At 44.1% G+C, this 20,108-nt stretch overlaps 1 protein-coding gene across 4 annotated transcripts in view; it reads left to right on the top strand.

Annotated features, from left to right (window-relative positions):
- LOC311259259 (SH3 and multiple ankyrin repeat domains protein 2-like) overlaps positions 1–20,108 on the top strand; it is a 210,944-nt gene that overhangs the window by 150,006 nt on the left and 40,830 nt on the right. For all 4 annotated transcript variants that reach the window (XM_084356291.1, XM_084356293.1, XM_084356292.1 and 1 more), the window contains 2 exons: positions 1,109–1,191; positions 5,057–5,181. In XM_084356291.1, coding sequence (XP_084212417.1) covers positions 1,109–1,191; positions 5,057–5,181 — 208 coding nt within the window. The remainder of the gene's footprint in view (positions 1–1,108; positions 1,192–5,056; positions 5,182–20,108) is intronic.

Here is a 20,108-nt window from a genome sequence, read left to right as displayed (position 1 = left end):
AACGTTTGATATTTTTGCTGGAGAAACAAAAGGACTGATTGACTGTTGCTTAATTGGCTAATTGTTGCAGCTGAAGTTACAATAGGTCATTCCTGTCATAATATGTGCATATGATTTTCTTTATAGGCTACTTTTACCTTCTATGGCATCCAAAAATATGACTCTTTGTGTCGTTTTTGTGACAGAGGTGAACGTTTTTAGGATGAAAGTTTAAATAAAGTTGTTTAACAAAAGTTAAATAAGTTAAATCGATCAAAAAAAAAAAGATGAAACAACAAGCAGCTTCTGGAGAAATGTGAGTGAATCGACCTGACAGGTGACAGCAGCCCTCAAATCTGAACCAGATCATCAATCAATCAGTCAATCAATCAACTGATCAGTCGGTGAGTTCGGCAGACTGGACCATATGACACACACACACACACACACGCACACACACCCTCCCCACCAGCCAGTCAGTCGCTTGTGTATCTGTGGTTGCACATTGCAGAGCCGCGCGCACAGACCTCCATCCACACCGACTCTCTGCTGCTCCCTCCGTTGCGCGCTCCCTCCCTCCACCCCCCCCACCAGCCCGGCGAGCCTCAGCCTTCCTCCCCGCCTCATCATGAGCCATTAGCCGCTAACACCACCAGCCCGATGTCGCTTCTCCTCGACGGCGCAGCACTCCCACACCGCCGGCCGGAGCCTCCGCAGCAGCAGCGGCGGGGGTAACCGCGCTGCCGACCCGCGTCTCCGCGCAGGAGAGGCGGCTGAGGGGAGCGCAGAGGAGGAGAGGGAGGCGCGCCTCTCTCGTCGTCTCCCTCTTCTTTTATTTTCTTTTATTTTGGGTCGTCTCTATCTGGAGATGCTGTCGCCGGGCTGTCGGGGCCGCTGTCATACCGTTTGATAGAGATAGAGGCCGGCGAGAGGAGGAGGAGGAGGAGGAGGAGGGGGAGGCGGCAGCGGCGGTGGTGGTGGTGGGGTGGGGTCGGGGTTGCCCTGCCCTGCCCTGGCCGGACTAGCTCTCCTCCAGCAGCATGAACCTCCACTCGGGCAGGGCGTCCGTGGCCATGCTGCGGATGATGGGCTGTGCTAACGGGCGCTCTGCTCGGCATCTCCTCCACAGTGACTGCGTGGTGGACGAGAAGACGGTGGTGCTCCAGAAGAAGGAGAATGAGGGATTCGGCTTCGTCCTCAGAGGAGCGAAAGGTAGGAGCATTTACTGACTTTATGTGCTTTTAGTCATTTATCTCCTTTTACCCATTCACACCCACAGTCACATCTGTCTGTTGTGGCGCTTCCACCACCAGCATCCACACATCTGCACACTCTGCAAGAATGTACTAAAGTGCATTTTTGTGCAGTTTGTCTCATGTGAGATCATCCTGAGGAGAGAGAGTGAGAGAATGCATCCCCCTCCCCGCCAACAGCAACATGCAAACAACTTCTGCAATTAAAAATACATTGAATGCAACTTTATTGTGACCTCCAGTGAAGCCTCGTGCACACATCACACACACTGCAGGAGCGTCAGATCCATGTGATGTCAGGGATGCAGCTGATTGTAAAAACACCAGAAGTTGCCTTCATTTTCTGTGTTTGCACGACTTTTCTGCAGCTTTCAGGGCTCAAATAAACATCTGTAACGTGACATCACGTGTTTATCGAGGAAAGGCATTAAAGAAATCCTTTTTTCCTCCCCACCGCCGTTCACCTCTCCACCACCACCACCACATCATCATATGAGTTGTTGTGATCCCAGCGGCCGATCCAGGCAGTTTGATATTTTACCAGGCCGTGAGATTGCCTCTAAAAATAGCCAGTTTGAGCTGCTGCGTCGGTTTCTATGACGATTCTCGCCATGTCATAATCCACGTTGCATTCCACAACTGTGCGGTGCCGCTGGATTGGTCTACGCCATGGTTACTGTCGAGAGGTAAATTTAGTGTATTCGTGCGCCCGTGCTTTTCTTTTTTTAAGACGTAGAGAGAGAAAAGAGAGGAGGGGGGAGGCAGAGACGGAGAGAGGGACTGACATGGAGGGGAGAGAGGGAGGAAAAGAGGGATTTGGCTTGAAAAACAAGAGGAATGTTCTAGTCATTCTGACACACTCTGCTATCACCCCGGGGAACTGACCCAGCCGAGCTTATCCCGCACGGGGGTGAACACACACACACACACACACGCAAACACGCAGCGCCGCTCGAGCTGTCACATAAGCTCACATCCTCTTTTGCTCCCTGCGTGTTTTTTTTGTGTGCTCTCCATCCATCCCTCTCTCCCTCCCTGCATCCCTGTGTCAGACACCTAAAGAAACACAGTCATCACAATCATGTAAATACCCTCGTACGCACTCGTGGACTGTGTCTTCCAGTAGGAGGATGAGTTATAGGAAGTGTCACTTGTCACCACTGGTTTCTCCCAGCCGCAATATTTTTTAACCTCCCCGAGAGCGAGAGAGGAAGGGAGGGATGGTGGGCTGGTGGGCTGGAGCCATGTGTGGGGGAGAACAGAGTGATACTACAGTGCAGGCTGGATGTTAACTGTGGCTGGAAATTAAAGGAAACAACATTTGCATTTTCTGTGCATGTACTGAAACATTGTGTGTATGCACGCTGGTTCTGGTCTCCATCGTGCTTTCTGGCATAAATAACCATCTCTGTTTGTCTCTGTTACTTTCATCCCCTCTCTGCTTCTCTCTTGTTAGACATTAGTGCCGGGTATCTTCCCTCAATACTTCATGAGTATCAGCTGAAATGCAGCTCTAGCGCTGAGCATTGAAAGCTGTCAGGGACGGAGAATGGTTGGCATTGAAATGTTTGTGTCTTCATTATGTAATCTTTCATCAGATAAATCATAATTTTGCTAAATTTAGACCGTATTGTCCGCTGCTTTGTGTTGAGACTGAGAGAATTTGAGAAATTTGGCGACAAAGAGACTTCAAACTGTCTCACTTTAGTCAGGGCTGCTGATCGTCTTACTCGTGGACAGACGAGATGATCTCTGAAGGCGACCCCAGCAGATTATGTTAACGGTTAGAGGATCTGCTTGTTCCCTGTGTTGACGGGCCTGGGACAATTAATCTAATCTGACTTGAGTATTGTTAGCCCAAAACAAAGTTTTGAAAATTGTGAAATGGTACCAGCCATTATGAATAAACTTTACGTTCCCTCATGCTCTTCCGTAAAGCACTTTCCTCCATCAGATCCTGAGTAGACACAAAAAATGCTTAAATATGAGCAGAGATTCAGAAATATCTTGAAAATCCTGTGAAGACAAAGGTTTGCTACTGACACCACAGTCTCCCTTTTAATACATAAGTTATGTGTTATTGTTTAAAGGAACGCCTTGTCAGAGATCAGAACGATATTTGCTGCCTGTCTGTGACTTTCTGCGTGTTATAACCAGCTGAACGTAGCTTAGCACAAAGACGGGAAGCAGTATTAAACAATTAGCCTCCATCAAAAGTCGAATAATGACAAAGAAAACCTGTAGAGTCTCTAAAGCTGTCACGTGTACTCATAGTAAGTCACTAACACTTTAAAAAATCACCTTTTGTTCAACTGTGACGGCTAGCCAACCTGCTATCCTCTCTGAGGTCACGACTGCTGACATGCTAATCGCGTCCAGCTGGCGGGAATAAATCCAACGTGTGAGCTAATGCTGCTGCGCCCTCACAGAAAACTGAAGTAAATCTGAGCGTTCAGGCATTTATTATACCAGCTGGTTGCAATCGTCTAATCTGTGATTGAACCGTCGATGGATTAGAGAGTCACGCTATACAAAATTAGCTATTGTGTCGTGAAATGTTAACAAGTGACAACAAGGCTCAAACATCTTTTATTACCTCAGTGGAATATATTCGCTAATATTGGATTTTATTTAGATTAAAGTGCCGGTGTTGGGTCATAAACAGGAGACACTGTAGCTGTAAAATAATAGTTACAGTCTGCACAATCTGACACAAACTCTGAAGCCATTTCTATTTATGTTAATTATGCATCATACGACAGGTGAATATGAGAGTTTGGAGTTGGTGTAAAGCCTATTTATTACTGCTTATCTGTTTGCTATTTAGTTATTTGAGTTTTCATCACAACATAACAAAGTAGCTCACGAAGCACTTCATAATAATCTATGCATCCCAATGAAAAATAAAAAGTCATAGCAGAGCCTCGTGAAAAAGACTAAAGTACTGTACAGTAAAGCATTGCTTCATGCCTCTGTGCTCAGCTCGGGTCAACACAATCCAGCCACGTCTCGGTGATTTAAAATGGTAATAACGGTCGTTTCCACTGCAGATTTGACTTGTTACAGTAGGATCAGGCGTTACTAATATCATTCAAGTCCGCCCAGAAACGAAATGTCAGTGGTTTTCTATCCAGCTCCATCCTGATGGAAAGCCGGGTGATAGTTCGTCGTCCACAAAACATTTCTGGAGCAAAACAGAGATGCAGCGTTCTCCTGAACAACTGAAGCAGCTGGAGGCTAAAAAGTAATCCAAGTCTGTGGAAGCCCTGAGATCCCAAATCGATTTGAAGAGACGTTATTTACACCCTCAGTCGAGGTGTGCGCTAAAACTTTAGCTTAGCAGCTACAGTGAAGATTTGAGTTTGTAAATTACGTCTTTATTTAAATCAGTTCGAGATCTGGAGACTTGAATTCCACCAGACGAGCTGTGTGGAGCCATTTTATGTTTTGCTGTGCTTGTTTGAGTCCCCAGCCTCTTCACTTGTGTAGGTGCGATACTGTTTTCCTTTCTTTGTCTTTCTGTATTGGTTTATTTAAAACAGCTGTGAAGCTCCAGAAATGTTTTGTGGACGACGAAACTTCACATAATGACTGACTTTTCAATATTTTTGGGTGAAATGTTCCTTTAATTGCATTCAGTTGTAATTGAAATGCAGCCATCAACAATGGTTTGAGTTATTATCTGTTAAACTAAACCATCCTGTTGTTGTCTCCTCGTCAAACCTTCTCCTCTGACGTTGTCTCATCTTCTGTCTGCATCATTTGTGTTTTGGTTCGCTCTCTATAATCGTCTCCGTCCTCTTCTGTCCCTCCTCGCTGTGCAGCGGACACGCCCATCGAGGAGTTCACTCCCACACCTGCCTTCCCCGCCCTGCAGTACCTGGAGTCGGTGGACGAGGGGGGAGTGGCATGGCAGGCGGGGCTCAGGACGGGGGACTTCCTGATCGAGGTGAGAGCTGCTTCATTTTACAGATGGATTTTTGTGATATCTGCGTATGTGTTCGGTTGCAGAACCTGGTCCAGCACGACCGGGAACGTGATGAATCCTGAGACTGATTTTAAAGATACTTCTTGTGCTTATTAGCTGGTAAATGTTTCTGGCTTTGGTTTCTGGCTTCAGTCGTTGTTGTTGGATTCTACTGCTGGTTGCATTTTGGTAACGGAGGATGCTGAGCTGCTCCTGCTGCGAAGTCCTTCAGGATGGAAGTAAAAGGCTCCGTAGCTCTGACCTGCTGCCTTATATTTAGTTTCTGATGAATATTCGTGTTGCTCGTGTGCATCGATAAGCAAAGTGTGAGCTGTGTGAGCTGTTCAGTGGATCTTCTTCAGGGTAATGTGTTCAACTGTATGTGAGTTATTATCATCATAATACTCAGGTGCATTTAAAACGGTTTCAGCAGCTTGTTACTGTGTAATTGTCAGTTTACGTCTGTAGAGCAGCTGCGTCTCCGGCAGCCTCTGACTGGAACGTCGGCTCGCGGATGGAAGAAACGATTTGTCTGATTGGTCACTAAATAAACTGATCCAATAAGATCGATGTGTGTTTACTGAAAGATGACGGCAATCAGTTAATCTTGAAGTTCTTTTGAATTCTTCACACATTTTATTGAAAAAGCAACAAGTATGTGAATGAAATGTAAACTTTGATTGGAGGTTTAGCAGCTTTACTCTCAGGAACGTCTTCTGTGGGATTTACAGGTGATTAGTAAAGTTCCTTCAGTGGTCGTGTGTGATACGTTCCCCGTGTTTCTGTGCCTCCAGACAGAAACAAACGGATTAAACACGTTGTTATTAGGCGTTAATATTCTCCCGTTGAACGGATTATCAAAGGTTTACATCGACTCTCTCCACCAATCCGAGTCCAGCTCTGACTGATGTGTTCATATGAGGCATTCATGAGTCCGACTGGGCCGCGGCAGCTGTTGGCATGTGATGAACGGTGTCCAGAGTGAGTCTTGAGACCTGTGTGCAGTGCTCCTGAGGCTGTGGCGGTGAGGTTAGCCAAAGCGCCAGTATTTTGGCTCTCGCTGTTCCTTAAGCAGCCGGTGATAGTGAAAAGATAGACCTGCAGGGTTTGAGTCTTTCAGATATTTATTTAAACGCTTCGGTGTAATCCAGCTGTTTGATGAAACTGTTGTGCTGTTTACGTTCACGCCGCTGCGACTTCCTGCCTGTAACAGGAGAAACTGCTGCTAATGAATTGGATAATATAGTTTATATTTAACTGGTTGACTTCACACCCAATGAAAGGCACCATCTCAGTGTGAGAAGCTGAGGATGATGAGGAGTTTTAAAGGATCGTCTTTTCTCAGGCTGCTGTGTCTCAAAGTAAAACCATCTTTATCTGTGTGAGTGAGACCTCCGTTGTCTTTAATATAACTGATGAATTAGATTTGTGTTTGAATTAAGTACGCCACAGTATTATTAAATTAAAATGAAGAATCCTGTTAATTCATTTGTTCAGTTTATGAGACTCGTGTCAGCACATGGAGCTGTCCCCAGTGTGACGACAGGCGCAGCGTCAGTTTACTCTCCACATGAAGGAATCACTCCTGTTGCTTCACTTTGATTCAGTTTTTATTTTAAGTTGGGTAAAGGTTTGATTTCCCACTAAGGGTCTTCTGTGTGGGGCCACAGTTTGTCAGTAGCTTTTTGTCTCAGAGAAGATGTTAGTGAAGTTCATGACGACTCTTGCCGGGTCTGTCTGAGCGCTCATCAACCAGTCTAGTTGTTGCATCATGAGGAACGTGACGATTGTTGCAGCTGCATATCCAGAACGGGGGAAGATAAATAGAGTTACACCACTGTTAGACTCTCTGTTGACCTCTGGGGATGTTGGCCCGGTAACACCCGTCCACAGAACTGTGTGTCACGGTGCGTCAGACTGGACCTCTCCCTCCATTCATCTCTGTGAGGAACAGGGTGACACGTATCTGCGTCTGGTCGTGAGCTGAACCGCCATCTTTCACTTCATGCAGAGTGTAATCGTGTCGACACTGTTGTGAGTTTGGGCGGTATGGCACACGATAAGGGACAAAATGAATTCTACTGAGAGGCGAGCAGAGGCTGTTTCCCAGCTACTGATCTGGCCAATGATAAGCCGGCGCTGCTAACTGAGGGGCCATCGGTGGAAAATGAGACTCGTGTCCAACCTACTAACCCGCTGGGTCAGGTCCTGCCCCGGTTGGACATTAGCGTTCCTCGGCTGGTAGCTGGTTCTGATGCTAGCTACATTAGCGTTCGATCGGGTTTTCTTCCTCTTCTCTTCCTCACCAGCCTCTCGGTTACCAGTGCTGGCTTATCATTGGCCAGATCAGTAACTGGCCTCTGCAGCATCAGTTTTGTCCCTTATCCTGCACCGTAGGGGTTTGACAACATATTGATACGGAAATATATTGTATTGCTTCCTCAGCAGTACGTTATCGATACACTTTTGCCAAATATTTGTATTAAAAAGCATGCATGAGCTCTGAGCAGATGTTTGCCTTCCAATGTATCGCAGAATCACTGTACAGTGATACGATGGTTATTGTGCACAGCGTATCATTATAGTGTCATATCGTGAGTTACTCTGTGATTCCCACAGGCTGTCCATTGTTCAGCCATTTTGAAAGACGGGCTTTGATCATAGAGCGCAGTTGACGCACTTTATTGTCCAGAATGACATCAGTGCACTGAAATGGTGAACTCCACTGGGACTTCAATAATGATAAATTACCCAAAGCATCTTTTTCTGCATTATGATCTTTAAAAACAATGCATATTGGACAACATATACGCCAATACCAATGTATCCATGATTTGGTCGATCGATACTGGAATGAAATGAAGGCAGTGGAGAAGGAGGGACGCTGTGACAGAGGCTGATGGCAGTAAAATATTCAATATCTCATTTTGTCTCTTAAACTTTGTGGAAGCTGTTGTTTGCCACATTAGCTCCTCCACAATAAGAACAGAGACTGGAGAAACATAACTCAGAGTCAGTCACAACCTTAGTAATTGAAACGTACAATGATTATTTTCATTGTCTATTAATCGATTAGTTGTTTGGTCCAGCAAAAAAAGGCGTCAAAACACCAAACAACTAATCGAGTTCAGGATTTCAGTTTAATGTTTGTCTTTCGTTGTCATTTCCTCTCTCTGATCTCTGACATTGTTCGACACTTGATATATTTCAGAATAAATCTAATCCTTCACTCTTAAAGATACATTTCCTGCGTTTATAGTTTTTTTTTTAGGTTTTTTATGAAGCCTGCACAAATGAGAATTACACTGTGTTGTGTAACATTTGATCTCTTGGGTTTATTTTCCAAATGCCTTCATATTAAATACTTTTTTTTTTTTTTTTTTTTTTCCAAATAACTGAAAATCATCTTTAGTGCTGCACAGCGTCTTCATCACTGCTCATGTGTCGGGTGAAATGTCATGTGCTGAGTACGATTGTCAGGATTTCAGTTGTTTCCTCGCTTATTACAAATCATATCACAGCAGCTGAGAGAAAAAAACAGTCAGAGGAAAAATCACATTGTCTATTTTGAGCTGCACTTTCTTGCTCTTCTTATACGACTCCATAACGACTGTGTCTGAACGCAGCGCTGCGCTGGGGACGGCTTTATTTTGTGTTTCTGTTAAATGGAGCATCAAATGAGGAGAGCAAACTGTATCTGCAGCTCGCTCTCCCTCAGCATCGCTCACTCCTCATCTCTCATTTGTTTTATCTCAATATTCTGTTGACCCCTTTAATCGTCTCATCAGTCTTCTGCCGACTGAAGTCAAAACTGCAGAAGCATCAGAGAACGAACATGTTTACTAAATGCATCACAGGGATTGAGGATGTTTGACGCTCTCACAGCTGCACAGCCTCTAGCTGCTGGAGTTAGCCGTCCACAGCTCGTACTCTCTAATGAGTGTGAGCAGAATATCACGCTGATTACAATCACTGTGGTCTGAATCTGGACCTCAGACTGCAGTTAAAGTCTAAATATCTGTTGAGAGATCCGTCAGGACTCTTCCAGTCGCCTCAGAGGAAAGTTTTTGTGGCGCTGTTTGAGTCCGACCGTCCTCGAGGTGCCGCTCAGCTCCCCGACAATAAAACAGATCCCTCTTTAACGTGACGAACAGCTTCCTCTTCCTTCACGTGTCAGTCCTCGCCAGCTTCATCACTCTCCTGTCCTCGCTCCTCAGCTCCTCCTATTACCAGTAGGAGATGCACGGGTATGATGGAGGACACGACACGCATGAGCGTCTCAGTCCAGCCTCGTTTTGAAGTGCTGCCAATGAGCTCGCTGCACAGCTGTCTCACCTGTCTCACCTGTCACCGGGCTCATAATGTATCGTACTGTCGTCATTTAGTGTTGTGATGTGATGTGTTATTGTAACGGCCGCTGTGTTCTGTCTGTAAATCAGCAGACATATTGAAAAATGTGTTGGAGAAGTGTAAAGTTGAAGAGATCCAAAGACAGATCAGTGACAGATATGAGCACGATCTGATACTGCCGTGTTGGTGTTTTTCCTTGAATGTCCGTTGTAATGTCAAAGCTTTGCAACAATGTGAAAATATAAATTTATTTAACTAAGTATTTTAGTTCCCTATCTCTGACCAGTCAGCCAAAGAAAACTGAAAAGAAATGGAAAATAATAATAAAGTAGTGTTGTTACGATACTGGAATTTCTAACTTAGATCCAATACCTTGAAAAATATCGATATTGGAAAACATGTTTGAGGGCAAAACGTCTTTAGATATTTAATAAAAGATGAATATAACAAGGCTTGTGTTGTGTGTGTTGAGCACAACAGCATTCAGGATAAAATGCGTCTGAGCGTTTGTCAGAAGAACGAGAGGAGGCGGCTGCACAATGTGGATGCTGTGGAAACAGTTTCAAATGTTCAGCATTGATATTTTTCCACATTTTGATATATTTTACATCACTCGTTTAATGTTGCGAAAGTACTGAGTACTGATCCAAACCATTTAGAGACAGAAAACTGAAGAGGAACAGAAGATAATGAGTGAACAGTATAAAGATTTGATCCAAGCAGTGTGTCGATCCTGAGTGACAGTCCGGTACCTGACCCACTCGACCACGACAGCTTTTCTTAAATTCAAATGATGGTCGTTAAACATTAATTACGATGTTTTAGGAACAACACGGTGATCAGATACACCATCAATCATAAATATGAAGGGACAGAAGCAGTTTGGAACAAAATTAAAGAAACGTGGAAACGATTAGTTTTTATTTATGATTCAAGCTCTCCAAGAGGGGTTTTTTGCCGTGCTGTTTTATGGTGATCCATAATAAACCACTTTTTATTGGATCGCTGAATGTTCTGGGATGCTTCAAAGAACAAAAGAAATGTCGACACACTGATGATGTGAATCCTGACAGTGAGATGAGAACTATGATGGATCTGGGGCTCACACTTAGATCACACATGGAGTCACCACGTTTCACAAATGATTGTCACTTGCAAATTGCAGATGAAGCCGTGAGTCCTGGACGACTCCGGTCGTCTCATGTGCAGCATTTGTCATGATCAGTAAAAAGGAAACGATCTCAGGTTGTAAACTGAGTGAAGTGGGCTCAGACTCACATTACAGAGACTGATAGTGACAAAAACACATTGTAGAGCATTAAAACCTGTTTATTGAACCTTAATTAAGTCTATACTAGATTAATGATAGTAGTGGACGAGCAGCAGCTGACAGCTGACATCTCGCAATCGGTGCATTCAAATCATGGATTTACAAAAAGTTTGTTCAAGTTTCTGGAGGACTTGTTTCAGGCCCGGTCTCTATCTCACCCTCGATGAATGCGTGTTGTTTGTTATAACGTTGTCGTGGTGATGATGCGGCGACAGTGTCACCTGATGACCTGCAGGATTCAGCTGCTGGACAGATTTTAAACGAGGAGATGTTTGTGTCATATTTCTGTGACAGGTGATCTCCTTATCTCCATTAGTCTCATCACATGTGTGCATCACATGTCTGGATAATGGATTTCCATGTACAGATACAGCATCATCACTCTGAGCTCCTCTCAAAGTCTCCTCTCCTACTGAAGCATTTAAGTAAGTGGGACATCCTCACAGATGATGGATTTTCACAACACGAGTTAAAGGACAGGAACAAAGATTCGGTAAAAAGAACGAGACAGAAGCCTCGACTACCACAAAAGATTTGTTTTATAGCAGTAAAGGAACCGATGTGAGTTAGCAGTGTGGACCGGTACCTGGCTAACGTGTGTGTATGTGTGTGTGTGTGTGCGTATGTTTTAAACATCTGTTTTGTGTCTGCATGGGTGCACATGTTTCCCTCCTACTGTACATTAGCAGAACATATCCATTTGCATGCATGATTTAGGGCCTGGCCGAGCATCAATCTTTCATTGCCTCTTACAGCTTGGCATGAGGATGCATGCACGCACTTTTCTGCTCTCATACACGAGCACTCAAATCATTTGCCTAAATGTGTTTAAGTGGGTGCTTGTCGTGGTCCCCATCAATAACCGCCATGCTTCAGCGGTCTGGGCTTCATATCAATACAGCTCGTTGACTTTGAGTAAGTGAGACGAGTCAACGAGGGGAGGCTGCGGCGTGTGACGAAGGAGGAGGAGGACTCGTTATTGAGATCCTAATCACCTGTCTGTTGCACTCCAGAGGCTGAGAGTCAGAAATCAGAAGATCAGAGGTGATTGTGATCTCCGCTCTCGGAGATGGACTGTAGCTCAGTGTCCTCTTGGTCAGTGCGTGCTGCAGCACAGAGTCGTTCCCGTGGCCACAGGAGGTGAACGGTCATCATAATTACGTGGTGTCCATTGGGATCGTCTCATCACTGCTGATTAAGCCGGAGGCCGAGTTCATGGCAGGACACTGTGGCTCATTTTCTCTGCTTCATGTTACCCCAACGTGTTTGTGCAAGCGACAAAGCCTCAGTGTTGCTTTCAGTGTTCAGGAAATTGGAGATCCACAGTCACCGCTCACAAATCCGTCTTTAGTCTTGAGATGCATCTGTGTTCGTTCTGTCTTTAATTAATGTGTTGTGAATTTGTCTAGAGCTGCGTATCGCCACTGATTTCTGATTTGATTAATTATCAATTCAGTATGAGATATTTCAGCTACAATACCATTTTTTTCTGGGATATGAAAGAGATTCTGAGAGAACTGATGCTGTAAATTGTCCGAGGAACCGTCCGGCCGGGTTCAGTATTAAAGAACATTAATGTTTACATGAAGAATTAAATTAAACGGTTTCTGAGATTTGTTGTTAAAATCTGCCGATGGAGAAACGATTTGAATATTGTGATGATTTTAGCTTCTAGAACTGAATAATGCTGTAGTAGCACAGTTTCTTATTATTCTGGTACCAACATGTATCCGTCAGTGTGGTTGATTTACTCGCCAGAAGAAAAATCTTCCCACGTTTGACGCTTGGGTGTTCATTTCGGACCCTGACGTTCACCCACAGGAAAAGGCAAACGGTAAAAGAAAGAAGATTTAAAAGTTTAGAAGTTTTAAAACCTTTAAATTAGATTTAAATAGTAAATACTGCGGCTAACCGTCTGCATTCAGTCTGAGCTGATGATGAAAACAGATTAGAAAAAAGAGAGGAAAATATTTTTGGATGTTTGCTCGTCACTCTGTGGAGACATCTGTGATTACATCTGATGAGGAGTGTGTGCAGCTGTTTCTCCAAGTGCAGACGGCAAGAAACATTCGGTTTTTAAGAAGTCAAAGAAATAAAGTCAGAAAAAAACTTGTGAATAAGAAAAAAATAAATGCTGAATGAAGAACGCAGACAGACGTGAGTCAGTCAACACGCAGCTCAAAGGGTTTTTTCAGTTTTTCGGACAAAACATTTTTCCTGTTTTTCTCGTGTCGCTGTCAAAAAAGGCTAAATGACCTCTTGACAAAGGTCAGATCCATTGCACAGCACGAGGTGATATTTTCCCTCATTCACTTTCTTTGTCTGCAAATGTGACAAAAAACATTTTAGACTTGGACCAACATGATAAACAGGTGGTGGTCACGACGGGCCGCTGCGCTGATTGATCAGAACCTGACTGAGGACGGATCGTTGAGGCCAAACACTGATGTTGATATTTGAGAGATTAAAATATAGCAGATGTTTAATGTTTCTATACCGTCACATCAAATCTTCATCCAGTATCAAAGTTGCTTATTGAATCAACTCAAGTTAAAAATACTGAAAAATTCAAAAACTCAGGTGAGATCAGTTCCTTTTGTTGGCAGAATGGATGTGAACATATTTGAGTTGTGGCCTGAATATACACAATTTTTAGATAAAACCTGAAAATGAAATGTTTGAACTTATATTTGCACAACTTATATTTCACAGGTTGTTGGTGTATGGTCCGAGAAAACAACCAAATCATTGAAAATTTTGCGATGGATTTTTCAGATATGTTGAAACTTTGTGTTTCTTCAGGTTCAATTTACAATCTTGTGACAATGTTTGGCACAAAAATCATTGCTAGTGTTAGAAAAAGTGTTGTTTTGGCTTAAATAATAGTTTTAGTGTCCACAAACACATCTGGAAATTGTCCCAAGCTCTACTTAAAAGCATCAAGTGGCTTCATGGTTACAGATGTTGAAACCCAGCTGTAACTTCACCACCATCGCCTTGACCTCCCGACATGAAAGTCAGGTCATAAACATGTCGTGTGAATTTGACGACGTGTTTTGTAGAAGTGTCGGCGTGTTCGCAGAAACGTGACCTGCCAACAGGTCTGCTGGTGACTGAGCTGTCAGAAACCTGACCCCCTGGTTCAGAAGTCAATCAGCAGACATGATATGAGTGAAAGTCAAACTGTGAGACTCGTGACCCTGACGTGATGCGATCAGCTGTCTGGTTTCAGTGGAGAGGACTCGCTCTCTGTCAGCCTCACTGAACTACAAAACCACAGTTGGCTTCATCCATCAGCTGCGTCGATGCCTCCGTCTGACTCCATCATTGACCATTCCCTGAACCCCTGCAGAGGGACGTACGTACACTAACGGCTCTCCCGAAGTTAAAAATATACGCTCCTATCCTCGCATGTCCTCCCAGCTCAGTGTTGATGTGTGAAGCTCAACCGCGAACCGAAGCACCGACAATGAGCGGGAGGACGTCGGGGCGCTCAGGAGGTCTGTGAGGTCCAATAACAGCATGAAGTGTGTCTTTAAAGACGAGAGCGCTCGTCAAAAGCTGCTCTGATTGGGCCGTGAGACACAATTATATAGTAAGTGTTTTACTGACTGTACATAACGGGTATAAAAACTTAACGTGTGTGTGTGTGTGTGTACGTGTGTGTGTGTGTGTGTGTACATGTGTCTTCTGTGTGTGTGTGTGTGTGTGTGTAGTGTAGGTAGATGGAGTAAAGCACTTAGTTTCTTATATAACACACAACTTTAGCCAACAGAAGGATGTGTGACCAGTGTAACATGCAAATGCATCTGCCTCCCTGTGCCCTCAGGTGTGTGTGTGTGTGTGTGTGTGTGTGTATGTGTGTGTGCTTTGGTGTGTGTGTGTGTGTGTGTGTGTGTGTGTGTGTGTGTGTGCGCGCTCTTGTCCTTCTGTCAGATCTCTGCCTCTCTGCATCCCTCTGAGGGCTGCAACACAGCACACAACTGTCAGTTGTGCAGTGAACTAGCACAGGCAGTCCTCTGCTCACCATTTCTTTCTCCAAAAGCTCTTAAAGAAAAAGGAGGAGGGTGGAGGAGGGGTTGTCTCTTATTGCCGTGCAGCAGGACTCACTGACTCCGTCTCTAAAAGAGTCTGGTATCCCAGCCGCCATGTGCGCGCTTTGATTTCTGGATTAAAAGGATCGTGTGTTCATGTCGAGGCCGAGCGATGATTTTTCCTCCCAGATAACATTTGTCATAAGCACGTGATGTGAAACACAAAGAGATTAACGTCTTCCACAGTTTTTAGGTGTTTTCAGCTGAGGAAAATATTCATCTCAGGGATCGTTTAACAATGTTATCATCGACTTTTAGTTCAGAATAATACTCAAGTTTCCTGAGTGAGAACTGAAACCTTAAATGTCGGGCTGCGACTGATCTCTTTTGATCGGTCAGTTGTTTGGTGAGTCAAACGTCAGGAAATAATGAAAAGTGTCCGTGTTGCTCTAAAATGTTTCCGACCCAAAGATATTCAGTTTACTGTCATAGAGGAGGAAAGAAACCAGAAAATATTCAAATTAAAGAAGCTTTTTTTCTTAAAAAATGTCTGATTGATTTAATAGTTAATCAGGATATTTGACCTTCACTTAATAGTTGACAACTTATCAGTTCATCTCTGCAGCTCTAATAAAATGCCATGAAACATGATGCAATGCCAATTTTGAGTTAAAATGTCAAATATATCTCCGAGATACTTTGCAGAAAGCCCCAAATTTTACAGTACTACAGTAAATTGTATCATTGTTTATTCTAAATTTTGATAAATTAAATAAATTTACGTCCAGATATCGGTCATTGTATCAGTCGATCCATAATATCTTCAACACTGTCTGTGTCCTCGTGTGCATGCAGAGCATCCAGTTGAAGCTGTCATAGATCTAACTTTTATCTTGTAATGTCTAACTTCTGTATTTTAAAGATTTATTGCCGTACAAATCTAACTAACAATACTTCATTCTGGTGCCTGACGTGATCCTTGTGACGGTAACAGACACGACGTGCCGTATTCAGAAGTAATCTTCCTCTTAGATTTGGCCAAAATATGCAAAAAGCATTATTTCAGATGTCACTCTGTGTCTTTTTCCTCTCTGCGTCTGTCATCCTGAAGGCAGAAAGCTTTAACACGCAGTTAAATATGGAAGAGAAAAGCTGCAGTCGGCGTCCGGGGACACGAGCAGACTGTCAAACGTCTGGCTTCACTTTGGGTTTGTTCCTGTCTGACCTCTTTTTTTGAGATCTGGATTCAGGTTACATCATCTGTTTCTGTGTGGACAGACTGATCTCACTTTAAATACCAGTTTAAAACAAAATCCTGCTACCTTTTTGTTCCTAACACTCGGCGTCCTCTTGATGGATTACAGGCATTATTGCTCTTGACCCACTTCTGGTCGACTGGGTCGCCCGGTGGCTGGTGGCAGCGTGGCTGACCGGAGGGTTAGAAGGCCAACTGTGGCCGCTTGTTGGCTTATTAAACAAAGACTTCGGTTCCCCTTCGGGATTTTCACCTTCACAACTGACATTTTACTTCTGCTACATGAGCAAATGTTTGAAAATGTGATCAACAGTGACTACAGTGACTTTGTCCAGTAATGCGTCGCTACTTCTAATTTCATACATTGTTCACAGATGTTTTTCAAAGCGGCTCATAACAACCTGAATTTTAACTTTTGTCAGTATGAACCTGCTCTACATGGTCAGATTAGTTAGATTCTCCACAGTTCAGTCGTTTAACTGATTTTCCAGCGTGGCAATAAAAGGAGACGGTGGCTGATTTCCTTTGAGGTGGTCATACAGTCCTAATTTGTGTCCTGTCTTCAATGATTTTTGTTCCTTTAGTCTGTAAGTGTCCACTGATCACAGTTGTGAATATTGTCCTGTGAAGTCCATCAGGACACACAGGACACGTATTGTCTCATCTTCCTGCCGCTGTGTTGTTGAGTATGTCGGTCTTTCTTCATGTTGCTGCCGACAACATGAAGGTGTCTCCACCTGTTTCTGTTCGCCAGCGCTCCCAGTTCGGAGGTCCGACCGGCTCGTGTCTTCGTGTGTCGGTTGCCCGGGAGCCGAGCTATTTTTTATTTTTCCAGTTGTTTTCTAAATGCAGCTGAACGCATGTTTTATATTCAACAGAGACCAGGCTGAGGCTGTAATAGTGAGACAATATTACCTTTTATAATGCTGAGTCGCCATTCTGCAGTTTTTTTTATGACTTTTAAATGATAGTAACTAGTAATATGTAATCCATTACATGTTGGTTACACGCCTGTCTGAGAGGTGCACGTAAGGAGGTGTCGTTCCCTCCGTGATCCGTGACTCCGACCTCATAAGACTGGAAACCTGCACGTTTATTAAAAAAACGTGTCTAAAGGGAGACGACTGGCAATATTGTATATTTTTGTTGTTGCATGTAAACCGCATGAAAAGACAAAAAACAAACAATGAAGTGCTGTGTGTGTTTATCAAAGCCTCGTGTATCGTCCTCCTCTGAGCCACACAGATCCACTGTTGTCCAAAAGCTATCAAACATCAATGAGCCACACTGCTGCACTGTGACATGATCCTTCATTACCATGAACACACACACACACACACACACACACACACACACACCGTCCTGCTGCCATGAAAGCACCGAAAACACAACTGAAAAAAGTCCCCGACAAATTCTCTATTTACTCCTGCGTCAGTGTTGTTTGCTCTGCAGCCCCCAGCTGTTTTTGGAAAGCAGCTGGATCTGAAATGAATTATTTAGCCTCTGGATCCGACTCTCCTCCAGTCGCTCCGAGCCAGTCCACCTAACACACACACACACACACACGTACACACACACACAGGAGACGTTCAGATAATGAGGTAATAGTTTTTAGAAGATGGCAGAAACGTGACCCGTGTCGACGTCTGACTCGAGGTCATCCGGAGGTCATTCTGCAGACTGTGAATCATCTCAGTCAACAACATTATGAGCCACTCAAAGTTTCCCCGTCATCCTGAGACCTTGCAGAGAAGTTGGCCTGCAGCTATTACATTTCCTGTTTTCAGAGTTTCAGTGAAAAACCCACAAGAGGAAGTGTCTCTGTAAACATAATATAATGCTGTGGGAGTGATAGAGTAGACTGCAAATCACACAGAGGAAAGATAATAGAGGAGAAAGTGTTCAGAGCGTCCCTCCAGCCCAGAGCAGCTCACACAGATGGCCAGTGTGTCCTTGTTTGTGTCGCTGTGTAGACATGTTTGTGTGTCGACACTGCATCTGCATTTGTACATTTGTGTTTATTGCTTTCTGCGACCAGGTGTGTGAGTCTGACCGGACGCCTGCAGCGGTGCATTCCCCGCGCTGGACACGGACAGTTTAATGTCCGGTTTGCTTCTGCAGCGTTTGTCTTGAAAGTCCGTCTGAGAGACTGAAGCTGCCGAGCGGCTCCTGTCCCCACGTTTGCATTTATATTTACCTGCTGACTCTGAAGTTCTCAGAGCCCAACGTGACGTGACGTGACTTGCTTGATAAATGAAATAATTAATGTATTACCAAACATTCTGCAATTAATTTTATTTTGATTGATTAGTCTGCCAATCGTTGCAGCAAAATCTAAGATGATATCATCTCATACTCATAACTGATTGATCCACTCATCCAGCTACAGCTGACGTCTTTTCATCCTCTGTGAGTTGAGATTTTTTCTGCAAAGTAATAGTGACTGAATGTTTCAGTTTCAAGATTTAAGGCTGCAGTATTCAGTATGCTTTAATGAACAATGGATGAAACTGTGCAAAGTGGAAGGTGTCGCTTGCTGTGACAAACTCAGAGAATGATCTGTTTTGGTTTAGTCTCACCAGCTTCATCTCCGTCAGCAGTGTTCATCAGAAAAGCGCTCATACACACCAGTTCCTCCAGGAGGATGCAAATTCTTCTCCAACATTTCTGCAGATTCGACCAATCGTCATACCGATGTGGTGTTTGTGAAATCTACACGACGTTGCAATGTCCTGCAGGAACCGGTTCACCACCTGCTCAGCACCAAACAACAGGCTCAGTTTAATGCTCGAGCTGAGTGGAGGGTAAATATTGTACTTACATTCATCAAGTGGCCAGAATCAGCACTCCAGATGAATGCTAATGCTGCTGTGTGACTGCTGGATGTGTAAATAATAAGTGTTTGCTCAGACGTTCACCTCATCAGCTGTGATAATCGACATCCACAGAAATCAATTATTTACAATTTCTGAAATCATCTCATCGTCCATACAGGATGTTTTTTAGTGACATGACATGTGACACGTCTGAGCTCAGTCAGGTTCATGTGTGTCTGATACTGAGTATTGATTCCTGTTGTGGGGACCTCCGGGAAGGCAGACGGAGAGTTTCTCTGCTGGTCGCATTCACCAGCTTCATCTCAGCTGCCTGTCCCAGTCCAGGCTCCGGCCCGGTCCGTTGAGATGTATTAATGAGTTAAAACAAAAGTTACAAACAAACTAACCGATCGAGGCGGCAGTGGACCAGCAGCGCCGACGTTCTTCAAAGTAAAATTACCGTTTTTATCAAAGTAGTCTGGTGGAGGTGAGCTCAGCTTCAGATCCAACACATACAGCAGTCTGTCTGTGCAGGGAGCCATCGAGGTCACCTTCCTCATGTTGTCTTTATATTTTTGTGTCCTTGGTCATGAAATACAGCGTGACGGCATAAACAGTCAGCAGGTCACGAGTTGTGACATGACGTCAGTTTCCTTCAACCTGATTAGTTGACGCCTTCATTTGCAGTGAAAAAAAAATCAACCTTGTTCTGAAAAAAGTCACTTTTTCGCCGTGTAATATTCTGTGTGAAGGTCCTCGTGACAAAAACAACAAATATTGACGTGCGAATGAATCACACAAATGAAAACACCTCCAGTGTGTGAAGAATGAAGAAAGCCCTCCATCGTCATCATCAGCTCCCCTTTACTCGCTCTAACACTTTAACACTGATCAATACCTCGCTGTGGCCTCTTTAAACAACCCTGCAGGAATCTGTTGTTCTGCTGGCAGCTGAGGAGGCAACAGAGCCAAATCTGCATCTGCGTTAAAAGTGTGAGGCGGCGTGCCAGGAGCCGCACCAGACGCTGACACTGTGATGTTACACGTCACGCCTCTTCCTGAGCGTACCTCTGAAATCACACGCTGCAGCAGCATTACGCCGCCGTTTGTTTGGTTGAGTGTAA

The sequence above is a fragment of the Pagrus pagrus genome (assembly GCF_965226575.1).
Source record: "Pagrus pagrus genome assembly, chromosome: 1".
Lineage (NCBI taxonomy): Eukaryota > Metazoa > Chordata > Actinopteri > Spariformes > Sparidae > Pagrus > Pagrus pagrus.
Note: the sequence above shows the minus strand (reverse complement) of the source record. Positions and strands in the feature narration are given on the sequence as shown.